The 14,707-nt window shown below is 39.8% G+C and overlaps 1 protein-coding gene across 5 annotated transcripts in view; it reads right to left on the bottom strand.

Moving 5' to 3' along the window:
* The window catches only part of cc2d1b (coiled-coil and C2 domain containing 1B), a 59,641-nt gene that overhangs the window by 2,025 nt on the left and 42,909 nt on the right, over nucleotides 1-14,707 (bottom strand). For 3 of the 5 annotated variants that reach the window (XM_048539274.2, XM_048539276.2, XM_048539273.2), the window contains 7 exons: nucleotides 14,162-14,235; nucleotides 10,903-10,961; nucleotides 10,608-10,659; nucleotides 8,799-8,898; nucleotides 5,657-5,747; nucleotides 1,178-1,302; nucleotides 1,019-1,051 (listed from right to left, as the gene is read on the bottom strand). In XM_048539274.2, coding sequence (XP_048395231.1) covers nucleotides 1,039-1,051; nucleotides 1,178-1,302; nucleotides 5,657-5,747; nucleotides 8,799-8,898; nucleotides 10,608-10,659; nucleotides 10,903-10,961; nucleotides 14,162-14,235 — 514 coding nt within the window. In that variant the 3' untranslated portion in view covers nucleotides 1,019-1,038. Of the gene's footprint in view, nucleotides 1-1,018; nucleotides 1,052-1,177; nucleotides 1,303-5,239; nucleotides 5,490-5,656; nucleotides 5,748-8,798; nucleotides 8,899-10,607; nucleotides 10,660-10,902; nucleotides 10,962-10,981; nucleotides 11,906-14,161; nucleotides 14,236-14,707 lie in introns of those variants that run through there. The other 2 variants (XR_007248429.1, XM_048539275.2) reach the window with 2 other exon arrangements.

The following is a 14,707-nucleotide window of genomic DNA, read 5'->3' on the forward strand; positions in this document are numbered from 1 at the left end:
AGAATTAAAAACATTTTCTGGCTAAAATGAACCTCTGCAGAGAAAAATCAATTCATCTTTGCTGTGTGTGTTTTGGGTTATTTAAAGGCTAGAAATTGTATTAACCATTTCTGCATTGTCATTGATGAGACTTTGCAACAAATTAATTAGTGTTTCTTAGAGAAACCTAGTTGATGGATCTTTTCATTCTCAATTTAATGTCAAGAAAATATATAGTTGGCCAAATTGGAACTTGGGTAGAATCTTTGTTGTGATCTATAGTGGGTCTAGTGACAGAATATTTTCTTAAATTGAGACAGACTGCAGAACAGACCTGGGGGCCTTGCAAATCATCTAATTATGGCAGATAGACAATGGGCATTTATTACAGGGCAAATAAAATATAAAGAAACCTAGCTCCAATTGTATAAGCTTTGGGAAGATCATACCTAGAGTACAGATATTAAGAACTGCTGATGCTGGAGTCACGTAACAGTGTGGAGGTGGAGGAACAGCAGGCCAGGCAGCATCAGAGGAGCAGGATATCTGAAGAAGGGTCCTGATGCAAAACATCAGCTTTCCAGTTTGTCTTAGGTTGCCTGGCCTACTGTGTTTTCTCATGCCTGAAATAGTTTAGTTTAGTTTTCATCTAGAAGGAGCCAATTGCATTAGAAAGACAGTTCAGAGAAGGTTCACTAATTTGATCATAGAATCTCTGCAGTGTGGTAGTAGGTCATTCAGCCCATCACATCATCTTTCATATTGAATCGCACAAAGGGCTGAATAGCCTATAGCTGTTCATATTTCTCTATCATATTTAAGCTGTTTATTCCCATATTAAGCAAATTTGACCCAATAATACAACAAAAAACTTCAGAACTTAAAAAACTAAGCTGAAGGTCCATTTTACAACACAAGACCAAATGGAAAAGTTTTAGCTATCATTTGATTTAAAACATGCATGAAGTAATACAATTGTTTGATAACTCAGCCATGGTTCTAGGGTGAGGGGTGAAGAGGAAACCAAAAACAAACCTACCTTAAGTTAAAGCAGTAACTTTAGTCCTGTGACCTAGGTGAACATTAAGGTTATTAATATTTGCTATTGTCATACTGTCCTTTAATGTAGGGAACAAATATGTAAACATAATACCCATCACAAGTTTAATTTAACAGGCCTATCTACAGATGTTCTCACCTAGTGGCTGGATCGAGGACCAGCCATTTTTCTGTATTAATTTGCAAATCTTGTCCATTAAGAGGTTCTCTGATTTGAACTTTTAGTTCCAATCGACCACCAGTAGATTTTCTACCTTCAAAAATCTATGGTTAAGAAAGAAAGTGTTACTTCCAAATGATCTTGGGGCTGGCGTGGGTGTGAGTCAAACTTCCAACACCTTTGCTACTTTCAAACAGACATTATGCTGGATGTGAATACTGCTGTGACAAAAAGTGATACCATTAAGTAACTAGCCCAGCTAATTAACATCATTCACTCAATACCATAACAGAACATGATATTGCCATGAAACTTGAACAAGTCATGATTAAAGAACAACTGTAATTTAACAAGGTTGGCATGCTCCTTTCTATGTTAAGGCTATACTTCAACTAGTGAATATTTGCATACAAGACTAATGCATTTAAAAATACTGGCAACTTTATCTAGTCAACCTGTATATTTACAGTGCTAAAAGTACTTCAAGAGTTTTATCTAGCTAAACGTGGCATTGAACCCTTGCTACTTGGAGTTCAGGCTGGAGGAGAAAGGAGAGAACAGCAGGCAGGTATCATTCCAAATAAAGAACTGCAGCTGCTGTAAATCAGAAATGAAATGAAAACAGAAGTTGCTGGAAACTCAGCAGGTCTGGCAACATCTGTTGAGGAAACAAAAATCAGAGTTAATGTTTTGGACCCTTCCTCAGAACTGATTCTGGTTTAGTAAGCTTCAGACACCAAGAATGCAGTCTGATCATGTTTTGTGGGGTCCAGGCAGATTTGGCAGTGAATGGCTAAACCAACTGTCTGCTATTTTCATTCAACTCTATTGTACGGATTTGAGTGAGGGGACATTCTGGGGAAGTCAGATAGATTCATGGTTTAAATGGGGATTGGCATGAAAGATGGCGGTTAAGATGTAGCACAGCAGATTAGTTACTGTGGTCCATTCACCTTGACTTCCAAAGTTGGTGTTTTAAATGAATGGGGCGGGGGGGGGGGGGGGGGGGGAGGGTATAATTGACAACATAGAAAGAAGTAGGAGTCAGAGAGACAGCCATTCAATGAAGTGATCAGAGATGGTCTCATCTGAAATTGATCTAATGGAATTAGTGAAGTCATACAAAATGATGAGATTAAGTACACACAATGCAGAGTGACACCTTCAGAGTGTTAAGAGGGAAATTAAAAATTTGGGTTGAGGCATAGGCCTGGAGAACAGCAAACGTGCTTCCACTTTTCAAGAAGTGCAATAGAGTTAAAGCACAGACATACAGACTAGTCAGTCTCACATCAGTGGTAGGCAAATTACTGGAGAAAATACTGAAGGAAATAATCAATCTCCATTGGAGAACCAATATTTGATAGGGCATAAGTCAGCATGATTTTAATAAAGGAATTTGTGCCTAACAAATTTGACCGAACTTTCCAAGGAGTTGACTGGCGCAAAGGTGAGGTTAGTGCGCTGGATACAGTTCAGAAGGATTTTAGCAAAACATTTATCAAGGTTCCATTTTCAGTGGAGACTGAGAAAGAAAAGTAAAAGGATATGGGTTCCAGGGTAATTTGGCAAGTTAGGTCCAAAATTACATGCTTGGGGGCTGACATCCAGTAAGACAAATATTGGACAGGTGGTTTACAATGACAAAGAAGGTCTTATTATATATGAGCATAAATCGATTACTCATTTCGGACCCTTGCAGGTGGAATTTAGCACTGAAAAAAGTGTGAACTAATCCACTTTGTAAAAACAGTATAAGATGGTAGCTACTGCTGCCGCACAGTGCCAGGAATCAGAGTTCGATTCTACCCTTGGTCTGTTTGGAGTTTGCATATTCTCCCTGTGTCTGCGTGGGTTTTCTCCAGATGCTCTGGTTTCCTCCCCCAATCCAAGGATGTGCAGGCTAGGTGGATTGGCCATGCTAAAATTGCCCATAGAGTTCAGCAATGTGTAGATTAGGTGGGTTATGGGGGAATGGGTTGTGGTGGGATGCATAGAGGGTTGGTGTGGACTTGTTGGGCTGAAGGGCCTGTTCCCACACTGAAGGGATTCTACAATGATGATACAAGGGAGTAGTCCATGAATGGTAAGGAACTCGGAAGCTCAGAAGAGGGGGGGGATTTTTTTTTAAGCTCATTCACAGGGCACAGAGACCATTCTGGTCTCTCTGGCTTAGTTACGAACAGTTTTACTTGTTGGGAAACTCTTAAAACATTTAAGAGAACAGACCCGAACATAATGCTTTGCACAACAATATAATGCAATCTATTCTATTCTGAATTATTTGTCAGATTATTTAATAACTGGTAATGTTTAATATTACATCAGTTATTCAAATTAAGCAGTGTGAATAACTAACCTATTCTCAGTACAAAAGATCTGACAGAAGTAATCTGCCTGTGCAATCTTTTTGATGCAAATTAACTTCTAAACATACTGCAGCTATAATCCTGAAAAAGTAGTACCTAAATAGCCTAATGTTCTTATTCAGGTCCTCTAGAACATCTGTAATGTACACAATACTATTAGAATTTGTTTTACATGGACTGGGTATATTATAACTTGTAACAAATACAGAGAATGCTAGAGAAACTCTAGCAAGTTTGGCAGCAGCAGAACTATCATGACTTCTTCATTGATAAGAGATAATGGGAACTGCAGATGCTGGAGAATCCAAGATAATAAAATGTGAGGCTGGATGAACACAGCAGGCCAAGCAGCATCTCAGGAGCACAAAAGCTGACGTTTCGGGTCTCTCCTCTCTGATGAAGGGTCTAGGCCCGAAACGTCAGCTTTTGTGCTCCTGAGATGCTGCTTGGCCTGCTGTGTTCATCCAGCCTCACATTTTATTATCATGACTTCTTCATTATCAGCTTCAAAACATTAACTCTGCTTCTGTCTCCAGTTTCCAAGCTTAATGTTTCAACTGATGATAATGAATCATATAATTAACTAAGAGGTGCTGGTCTTTGCAGCCAGCAGAGTACAGTGGAGATCAGTGAGGCAGTTTCCCTTATGACAGTTACATGGATCACAGAGATCAGATCAAATATTAAACTAGGAAGGTTTGACTGGTACCCAGTGAAAAGTAGTTTAAGACCAGTAACTCCATTCACCTAAATGGCTAATTTTATATTAAGGCATATGCAGACTAAAGCAGAATAAAAACAATTTTCATAAAACTGGTACGTAATAAAATTAAAGCAATGAAGAGATCAATGACATAATTGTTTTGGGTGGTGGCATTTCCTGCTGTCAGTTGAAGAGCCAGTAGGAAATGTATAATCACATCAGCCCCATAGCCAAATATTAGATTAGATTAGATTAGATTCCCTACAGTGTGGAAACAGGCCCTTTGGCCCAACAAGTCCACATCACTCCTTGGAGCACCCCACCCAGACCCATCCCCCTATAACCCACACAGCCCTGAACACTATGGGCAATTTAGCATGGCCAATCCATCCAGCCTGCACATCTTTGGACTGTGGGAGGAACCAGAGCACCGGAGGAAACCCACTGGGGAACTTTAACTAGTTGGAGATAGGACATCCACCCCTCACTTAGGTGAGACAACCATTAGACAAATATGTTGGGTATCAGCTCTGTAGTCCCTGCAGTGGGCAGACTGGGATGACAAGTACTCCTATGATTCTAAGCCCTGGGGTGGGGGCGGTGGTGTGGTTTTGCATAGAGAATGGAATAAAGAGGCTGCTAGGGACTGGTTGATGTCCCACAGCAAGGTCCATATGAGAAGGAGGATGTTCCCTTGCAGGATGACAAGTCAGACTTCTCCCCTCCTCCAAATCCCCTGTCTCAAGATTGATACTGGGATGGGTGGTGGTCTTCAGTTGTTGACTATTTTTTGGGAGTGGTCACCAAAAAATTTGAGAGCCCGATGCCCCCAAACCTGCTGGCAGGAGGTATAATTCTATCTAACGACTGATAGTGACTGCAACAAGCTGCAGAGTGCATAGCAGCTGAAGTACTAGAATTGTGCAGCTCTGAACAAGTTAGAGATGAAAGGTCTTAAATTCAGCTCACAGTGCTGACACCTCAATTAGCTTCAATATTCACACGACGGGTTAAGGAAAAACCATCCTGAATTGTTGCTGTTGACTAATATCCCATTAAGTCAGCTGGAACGTTCATTGTGGTTGAATTGCTTGCCAACATGCAGTTGAACGGACGCTTGGCCAGGTACCAACGAACTGACAGAATTTATAGTACTCTACGGCTGTGGCTGTTTCCTTCCCAAAGGACAGAAGGCAGTAAGTAATATAAATAGGTTTTCCTGTAAGCAAGATTGCATATTAGTCACTTGCACTCACAAATTTCACAGATGAATTTACGAGAAAAAGGAATAACAAAGAATTTCTAAAATTTCAGTTTTATTGTTTTTAAAAACTTCCAAGTACTCAAAGGGTTTTTGTAATTGTTTCAAATATTAGTTACTTTTACCTCAACAATTTCTCTGACTTCACATTCTGTTTCTAATTTGTCCAGTTTTAGCTGAGCAGTTCCCACTGATTTGTCACTCCTCAGAAATCCACTGTAAAAAATTAAAAAGATTCAGCATGTCTAATAAAAATTCTTAAACGTTTACCTGCCTCCGAGTTGATGTACTAAAAATACAGATTTATATTAAATATAAAAACAGTGACTGACCAACATCAATGCGATAGATAAAATAATTATGACAGTCTAGATTTCAAAATGTTCTTTCAGAAAGAATGATTTAACCACGGGAGCATCCCGGGTATGACAGGATACAGGCTTGCAGTTAGAACATAGAACATAACAGCACAGTCCAGGCCCTTCGGCCCTCGACATTGTGCCGACTTGTCATACCAATCTGAAGCCCATCTAACCTACACTGTTCCATGTACGTCCATATGCTTATCCAATGACGACTTGAATGTACCTAAAGTTGGCAAATCTACTACCGTTGCAGGCAAAGTGTTCCATACCCTTACTACTTTGAGTAAAGAAACTACCTCTGACATCTGTCCTATATCTTTCACCCCTCAATTTAAAGCTATGCCCCCTCGTGCTCGCCGTCACTATCCTCGGAAAAATGCTCTCCCTGTCCACCCTATCTAACCCTCTGATTATCTTATATGTCTCAATTAAGTCACCTCTCAACCTTCTCTCTAACGAAAACAGCCTCAAGTCCCTCAGCCTTTCCTCTTAAGACCTTCCCTCCATACCAGGCAACATCCGAGTAAATCTCCTCTGCACCCTTTCCAAAGCTTCCACATCATAGAACATAGAACAGTACAGCACAGAACAGGCCCTTCAGCCCACAATGTTGTGCCGACCATTGATCCTCATGTATGCACCCTCAAATTTCTGTGACCATATGCATGTCCAGCAGTCTCTTAAATGACCCCAATGACCTTGCTTCCACAACTGCTGCTGGCAACGCATTCCATGCTCTCACAACTCTGTGTAAAGAATCCGCCTCTGACATCCCCTCTATACTTTCCACCAACCAGCTTAAAACTATGACCCCTCATGCTAGCCATTTCTGCCCTGGGAAATAGTCTCTGGCTATCAACTCTATCTATGCCTCTCATTATCTTGTATACCTCAATTAGGTCCCCTCTCCTCCTCCTTTTCTCCAATGAAGAGAGACCGAGCTCAGTCAACCTCTCTTCATAAGATAAGCCATCCTTCTTATAATGCAGTGACCAGAACTATACGCAATACTCCCAAGTGCGGCCGCACCAGAGTTTTGTACAGCTTCACCATAACCTCATGGTTCTGGAACTCGATCCCTCTATTAATAAAATCTAAAACACTGTATGCCTTCTTAACAGCCCTGTCAACCTGGGTGGCAACTTTCAAGGATCTGCGTACATGGATGCCGAGATCTCTCTGCTCAGCTACACTACCAAGAATCCTACCATTAGCCCAGTACTTTGCATTCCGGTTACTCCTACCAAAGTGCATCATCTCACACTTGTCCGCATTAAACTCCATTTGACACCTCTCAGCCCAGCTCTGCAGCTTATCTATGTCTCTCTGCAACCTACAGCATCCTTCGTCACTATCCACAACTCCACCGACCCTAGTGTCGTCTGCAAATTTTCTAACCCATCCTTCTACGCACTCATCCACGTCGTTTATAAAAATGACAAACAGCAGTGGACCCAACACCGACCCTTGCAGTACACCACCAGTAACTGGTCTCCAGAATGAACATTTCCCATCAACTACCACCCTCTGTCTTGTTTCAGCAAGCCAATTTCCAATCCAAACTGCTATATCTCCCACAATCCCATTCCTCCACATTTTGTACAATAGCCTGTGGGGAACCTTATCGAACGCCTTGCTGAAATCCATATACACATCAACTGGTTTACTCTCATCTACCTGTTTGGTCACCTTCTCCAAGAACTCAATAAGGTTTGTGAGGCACAACCTAGCCTTCACAAAACAGTGCTGACTATCCCAAATCAAATTATTCTTTTCCAGATGATTATAAATCCTATCCCTTATTACCTTTTCCAACACTTTACCAACAACTGAAGTAAGGCTCACACTGGTCTATAATTACCAGGGTTGTCTCTACTCCCCTTCTTGAACAGGGGAACCACATTTGCTATCCTCCAGTCATCTGGCACTATTGCTGTAGACAATGACGAGTTAAAGATCAATGCCAAAGGCTCGGCAATCTCCTCCCTGGCTTCCCAGAGGATCCTAGGATAAATCCTATCTGGCCCAGGGGACTTATCTATTTTCACACTCTGTAGGATTTCTAATACCTCTTGTGAACCTCAATCCCACCTAGTCTAGTAGCCTGTATCTCAGTATTCTCCTCGACAACACTGTTGTTCTCTAGAGTGAATACTGTTGAAAAATATTCATTTAGTGCTTCCCCTATCTCCTCTGACTCCAAACACAACTTCCCACTAATATCTTGATTGGCCCTAATCTTACACTCGTCATTCTTTCATTCCTTAAATACCTATACAAAGCCTTAGGGTTTACCCTGATCCTATCCACCAACTTCTCATGTCTCCTCCTGGCTCTTTTGAGCTCTCTCTTTAGGTCTTTCCTGGCTACCTTGTAACCCTCAAGCGCCCTAACTGAGCCTTCACATCTCATCCTAACAAGCCTTCTTCCTCTTGACAGTTATTGACTAAAAGGTAGTCCATGTCTGATCTGAATTAGCATATTAATGAGAGATTAGCTGAATCTTAATACGTTAGGACAATGATACATTTTATACTGATAGACACTAATCCCAGGGTAATTTTCTAGTGATAGGCTATAAAAATGTGTCTGTTTCCAGTCGTCACGTAACTCTCAGGAGCATTTCTCTTCAAGTTGCTGTGTGTCATGGAGGGACCGAAAAAGACGTGGCAAAAGGTACGTGCAGCTTCTAGAATTCTAATCTGATTGATCAGAGGAATTTTATTTAAAAAGTAACATTTGAGAGTTCATGACATTACAGTTGTCAAATAGGTCCACTATTATAAAAACATGTATCACAAACAGCAAAACACATTTCCTGCGTGAAATTATTTTCTTAGCATCTGTGTACCAGATACTCTAGACATTGTTATGCAGAATTCATTACCATTGCTTTCCTTACCCCTTATGAAATATTTCAAATTTAATTCCTTTGGTCTGAATCACTCGTTTAAATCCTCGATGATTTCTGTTAATATTGAGCACAAAACGCTGATTATATTCTGGAAGGAAAAGAAAAGGAACTAAGAAAAATACATGGCACATATAACATTGCAGAATTTGAATCAAACATGCCTAAAGTATAAAAAAAGCCCCAACTGATCTTAGCTGTAAAATAGTTTGGTAGCAAATAACAGGCAAGGGATTTTATATTTATGCAGATAAATAATAAGTGGCATTGCAACTTGTACATAGTGATCACGCTCATTCTAAATTACCAGGTCCTTTACATCCTATTCAAGATTTATTAAAGACTTATCTAAGATTGGAGAACACAAGAACAAGGACTTGATTACTTTTAGCAATTAACCTGGCCACAAAATTATCACTAAGGCAAGGAAAATAGTTGCAAACTTAGGATGTAGTGGAAAGCAGAACACTTGCAAACACAATCACTGAGAAAACAATGTTTTGCTTTACAACCCCATTAAAAAGTAAGTTGTCACAAGCTACGTACTTCTCCAGACTGAAAACATTTAATACATTTAAAGATGGATGATCGGCACAGCTGCTTCTCAAACACTGAGACCCTCTCAGTTTCCATGACAAAGCTAATGACGCCCCAAATTACTTTGACTATACATCCTCACACTCTACTTCCTGTAAAGACAATTCCAATCTGCCAGTTTCCTTATCTGTTCTGATGATGCCAACATTGACAAGGAGGCTGTGAAATGTACACCTCCTTCCTCAACTGAGGATTCCCCACCCCAGTGGTTGACAATGATGGGCCTCTGTTCCATCTCCCACAACAACAATAGGATCCTTTTGCCATCACCTTCCATCCCACCAGAATCCACATCTGAAGATTATTAATTGCCCATTTCTGACACCTCCAGCGGGACGCCACCACCAGATACACAATCCCCTCCTCTGTCAGTCTTGTACAGGGACCACTTCCTCTGGGACATCTTGGTCTACTCCTCTTCTGCTTCAAACATCTCCCCACACACCAATGGTACCTTCCATTGCAATAGCAGAAGGTTCAAGGCCTGCCAGTTTACTTCCTCTCTCCTCACAATCCAAGGCCCCAGATACACCTTCCAACTGAAACAATGACTGACCCGCAGTTCACTTAATCCAGTCGACTATACTTGCCTCTCACAATTTTGTATCCTCTACATTGCGAAGATGAAGCACACAGAGTGGGTGACTACTTTGCAGATCACCTATATTCTCTGTCCTCAAAAATGATCCTTAAACTTCCATTAGCCTGCTATTTCAACACATCACTATGTTCCCTGGCCAACATTTGTCTTGGGCTTGCTGCTGTGCTCCAAAGCTCAGCACCTCATTTTCCACTTGGGAACTCTGCAGCTTTCTGGACTCAATACTGAGTTCAGCAATTTTAGAGCTTCAGCACCTCTTCCTGTGTCTACCCGAACCGCCACACACTAGGCCTTGTCATTGCACTGGCTGCTACCACAAACAAACTATTGCCAGCCACCAATAGTCCTTATTAGTAGCTATTCGTTCTCCCAAGCTAACATTTACCCAGTCCTTTGCCTGCCCAACTGTTTCTCTCTCTGGGCTCCGTTTCTACCTTCTTCCTCTTTCTCACAAATACCAACCTTTTCCCAGCTACAGTCAGTTCTGAAGAGGGTCACTGGATCCAAACTATTAACTCTACTCTCCCTCCAAAGATGCTGCCAGGCCTGCAGACTGTCCAGCACTTTGTTTTGGTGACTATGAATGGCTACTCGCCTCTTACCTGGGCAATTAGTATTCTTAATCACAGCTGTTTTATTTCGTTGGGCTTGCTCCTGTTAAAAAAGGCTGTAGTTTATGGTCAACAGTAAAATGGAGGTATTATTTACATATGAAAACTAATTAGAAAACTTCTCTAATTCAACAAAATGCACTTGACTAAATTAAAATTTACATTTCTAAATTACTATTGAATTCTCAGGAATTAAATGCAGCCTGTAACTTGAGATAAAAACAAATTACTAGACGACAAATGGAATGTAAAGCCTAAATGTACATATTTAATACATTTTACTTACTGTACTAGGATACTGAAATTCAAACTTTACAAAAGCATCAAGGTCATGTGTTGCCACACCTATGCAAAATAAAACAAATTGTGTCCTAGTAGGATGTAGCTCCTCAAAGTTACAACATAGAAATTAAATTCATTTGAGCTTCAGCAATGTTAATTCTTGAAAATATTACAGAACAATATGTTAAAGTTTTATAAATAAGACAACATTCAAAGCAGAGCATGCAGGATAATATAAATAAGTGCATATCATATCTTAGAAATGAGCTAAGTTTTTGAATGACAATTTAGCTTTCTTTTACAACATATTTGAAAGTAAACCGTATTATTTGACAAAACACTCAAGGCAACGTTGCAGAAAAACAGAACTGTGTGAAATGCAAAAATGTTAAATACTCTGAGCACTGAAAAAAAGAGAGACAAGGCAGCAAAGATTTTGCTTGCACTCATCAGGACTGAAGAAGAAAATAAAATTGAAAAAAGGGACTAACTTGTATGGCAATGAGAAAGGGATAGGACCATAATATACAAGAGCAGAAGTAGGATATTCAGCCTATCAAGTCTGCTGTCATTCAATGAGATCATGGCTGATCTGATAATTGTCAAATGCAGCTTTCTCTTTTTCCTTTAAGCTTTGATTCTCTTCCTGATTAAAAATCGGTCTCAGACTCAAATATATTTACTGACCCAGCCCCAATAACCTCTGTGATAAAGAATTCCATAGATTCACAAGTCAGAGAAGAAATTCCTCATCTGTGTTAATGTTATCACTTTATCCTGAGATTATGCCCTCCGGTCCATGACTCTTCAACAAGGGAGAAACAATCTTTTCCTATTCATCTTGTGAAGTCCAATCTTGTCATGGATGCTGATTGATTGGGCCATTGTTGGCACAGAGATGGCGTGACAGTTAACTATCAATCTTAATTCTTAGACTGGGCAGGCAAATTCTGATTGGTGAGGATATGATCATGGAAATGCAGCAGAGACTGGCAGTTTCAATGAACCTGTATTTTAAGAAATGAAAATAGTGCAATGTTTGTACCAACTTCTTTTCCTACATTAAAAAAAGTCTTGTGTATTAATATATTTAGCATGTGCAAAGACATTATACTGCAAGCCCGAGTGATAATCAAATTGTTTTTGGAGTAGATTATTTAATAAATTATGTCCATTTGCAGAATCACATTTAATAGTAAACATACTATTCTGAGAATACAGAATGCTCTGGTTGAGCAGAAACAGCATGATGCTTGCTGCAAATGGCCAATGAGAAGTTTGTTTGATATAGACTGCCACTCATTAGGCCATACGGCCTACATGCCTGGCCTGTAATCAGCACTGAAACTTATTACATATCATTCATTTCATGAAAGCATATTTTTCGCTTGCCAGCAGCATCCTGTTAACGGAGAAAAACCATTTCTAGTTTTATCTTTGTTGAAGCCCTGAAAGCACACCCGTAAGAACCTGCACATGTGTACTGTGGAACACTAATGACTTAACAGATATTCATCTGCATGTAAATAGTTGGCAGCATTGTGTAATCTCAAGGCAAAACCAGACGTACAATTATGCAAACTTGTCAGGAGGACTGGAGTAGACACTCAACAACAATTGTGAGTACAGAGTGTCTTTTAAAGGTTCCAAGTTCATAACTGTAAGACTTTCCACTACAGGCAACTGCATATAGCCACACTCGAGAGCAGGTTACAAAGATAAGTTTTGGCACTGTCTGGTGACATACGTGATAAGACTTGTTCTGACAACTGACTGCGTCCACAATGTGTGTTTTTGTATCTTGGGTACTCCAATGTCCCTTTGCACTCTACTTATTTTTGACTAGCTCTGTACACAACATAAATTAGCTAAATGGTTGTGAGCTGTTGCAGCAAATTTTAAAAGGAGGTTTCCACCAACACTTTGAAGGATTTCTTCACTTTTGCATAAAACATACATATTGAAAGCAACATGCCCATGTGCTCTTTCAACACTGCTAGTTTATTTGCCAAAACCCAAAGAAACCAGTGGCATTTACACTACATCAGTGCATTAAGGCAACCTACATGTGCTATTGATGTTTCAATCGGTCATTGTCAAACTCACGACTTTAGCAACTTGAGCAGCTCAGCTCAGTTTCAATGACACCACATACACCCAAACTAACAGCATTGCCCTCTTTGGTACAGCTCCTGCTAACATTTTTGTTAGGTACCGTCAGAACCACATCTTTGATGGAATAACTGACCACCTCTTGCATTCTTCTGCACTTGTGATATCTGAGCACACAACTGCATTAAAGCATTTCTTTATAGAGATGGCTAAATTCACTGAAATGGAGCAATCAAATAGGATCCCTTCCCTCTTATAAGGTCAATGCCAACTGCCCTCACGGATTTGATAAATTTCTGTCAGAGGCACTGGAGGAGATGGAGTAATTTTGACTAAGGACAAGAGGTTGCAGCTTGGCTATGATCTCACTGAATGGAACAGCAGAATCAAGGGGCTAAACGGCCTATTCCCATTCTTGTATTCATAGCTGCCTCCTTAACTATATGCAATTATATTCCTACTATTTTCCGCAGTATAGTGAAGACCTCAAGAATAAAATAGGTAAGTGACAGTCACAATTTGTGGGAAATATAAATCCTAATTTGAAGGGAAATTTCTCTCTCAATTGGAAGGAGGATTGCAATTACAGACCATCCAAAGAGACAGCACATCAACATGAACGTCAAAGTATTAAAATAACTGTAATAATGGTCTGCAGCTGCATGCCATCTTTGAAGTTGTTCATTAACAGCGGCGTACAATTCTTTAGCTGCCAATTATTCCAACACACACTACTCAAATGTTCATCCTTCATGAAGTGAGAAAGACAAGGGTGTTTCAGGATCAAGAATGTCATGATGATTAGTGCACATCTATGCCAAATGATAACAGAGCTTCATTCTTAAATTTAGTAGGACAATTCTTATTACAAGGTGAAAATATCACTTGCACAGCTATCCTAGCAAATTCAGAGAGGGGGAATGTTATATTCTGACCAATTACTGATTCATCCTATCAACCACATTAATTTCAGTTATGCATTTCTAAGCAGTAAGATGATAGATTACCATCTTAAGTATGCTAGAAAAGATATAATTATGTCAGCTGTCTCATATATACATTTTTGTACTGGAGACTGTAAGCTTAAAATATAGTACTTATCAGTACTTTTGCATAGACACTATGCTGGACAGAGCTCTATTTGCTCTTACCTGAGGGTGCAGGGAGATTTATTCCTTTTACAATGATCAGTAACATTTCAGTACTGCTGATGTCAGAAAAGATGCTGCAAAATAGATTTTGTTTGTTTAGCAACAGGCACATAGGTTACAAATCATACAATGAAAAGCTTAACAATGTGAGTCAAACAGGTAAACAGAAAGAAAGACTGAGCAATTTTTGCTTTTGACAAACTGCTCTGTTAATTACTGATATACCAATGAAATGGACTGATCAATTTACATTTTCTTCTTAAAATTATCCATTTTGAATGATTATGCCATTAATCCTTATTATCCTTTAACAAATACTTAGTTTGCTAACTATGCGAACTCAACCAAGTTTTTAAGTAATTATTCATGGGATACAGATAGCACTGCCTAAGCTAGCATTTATTGCTCATCCCTAGGGTGACCACCTCTAAGTGAGCTGTCTCTTGAACTACTGTAGTCCTTGGGATACACCCACAGAGTTATTCAAGAAGAGGTCCCAAGATTTTGACACAAAAGTGATTTAGTTCCATATCAGGGTGGTACGTA

This window comes from Stegostoma tigrinum, chromosome 8, assembly GCF_030684315.1.
Source record: "Stegostoma tigrinum isolate sSteTig4 chromosome 8, sSteTig4.hap1, whole genome shotgun sequence".
NCBI classification, from domain to species: Eukaryota; Metazoa; Chordata; class Chondrichthyes; order Orectolobiformes; family Stegostomatidae; genus Stegostoma; species Stegostoma tigrinum.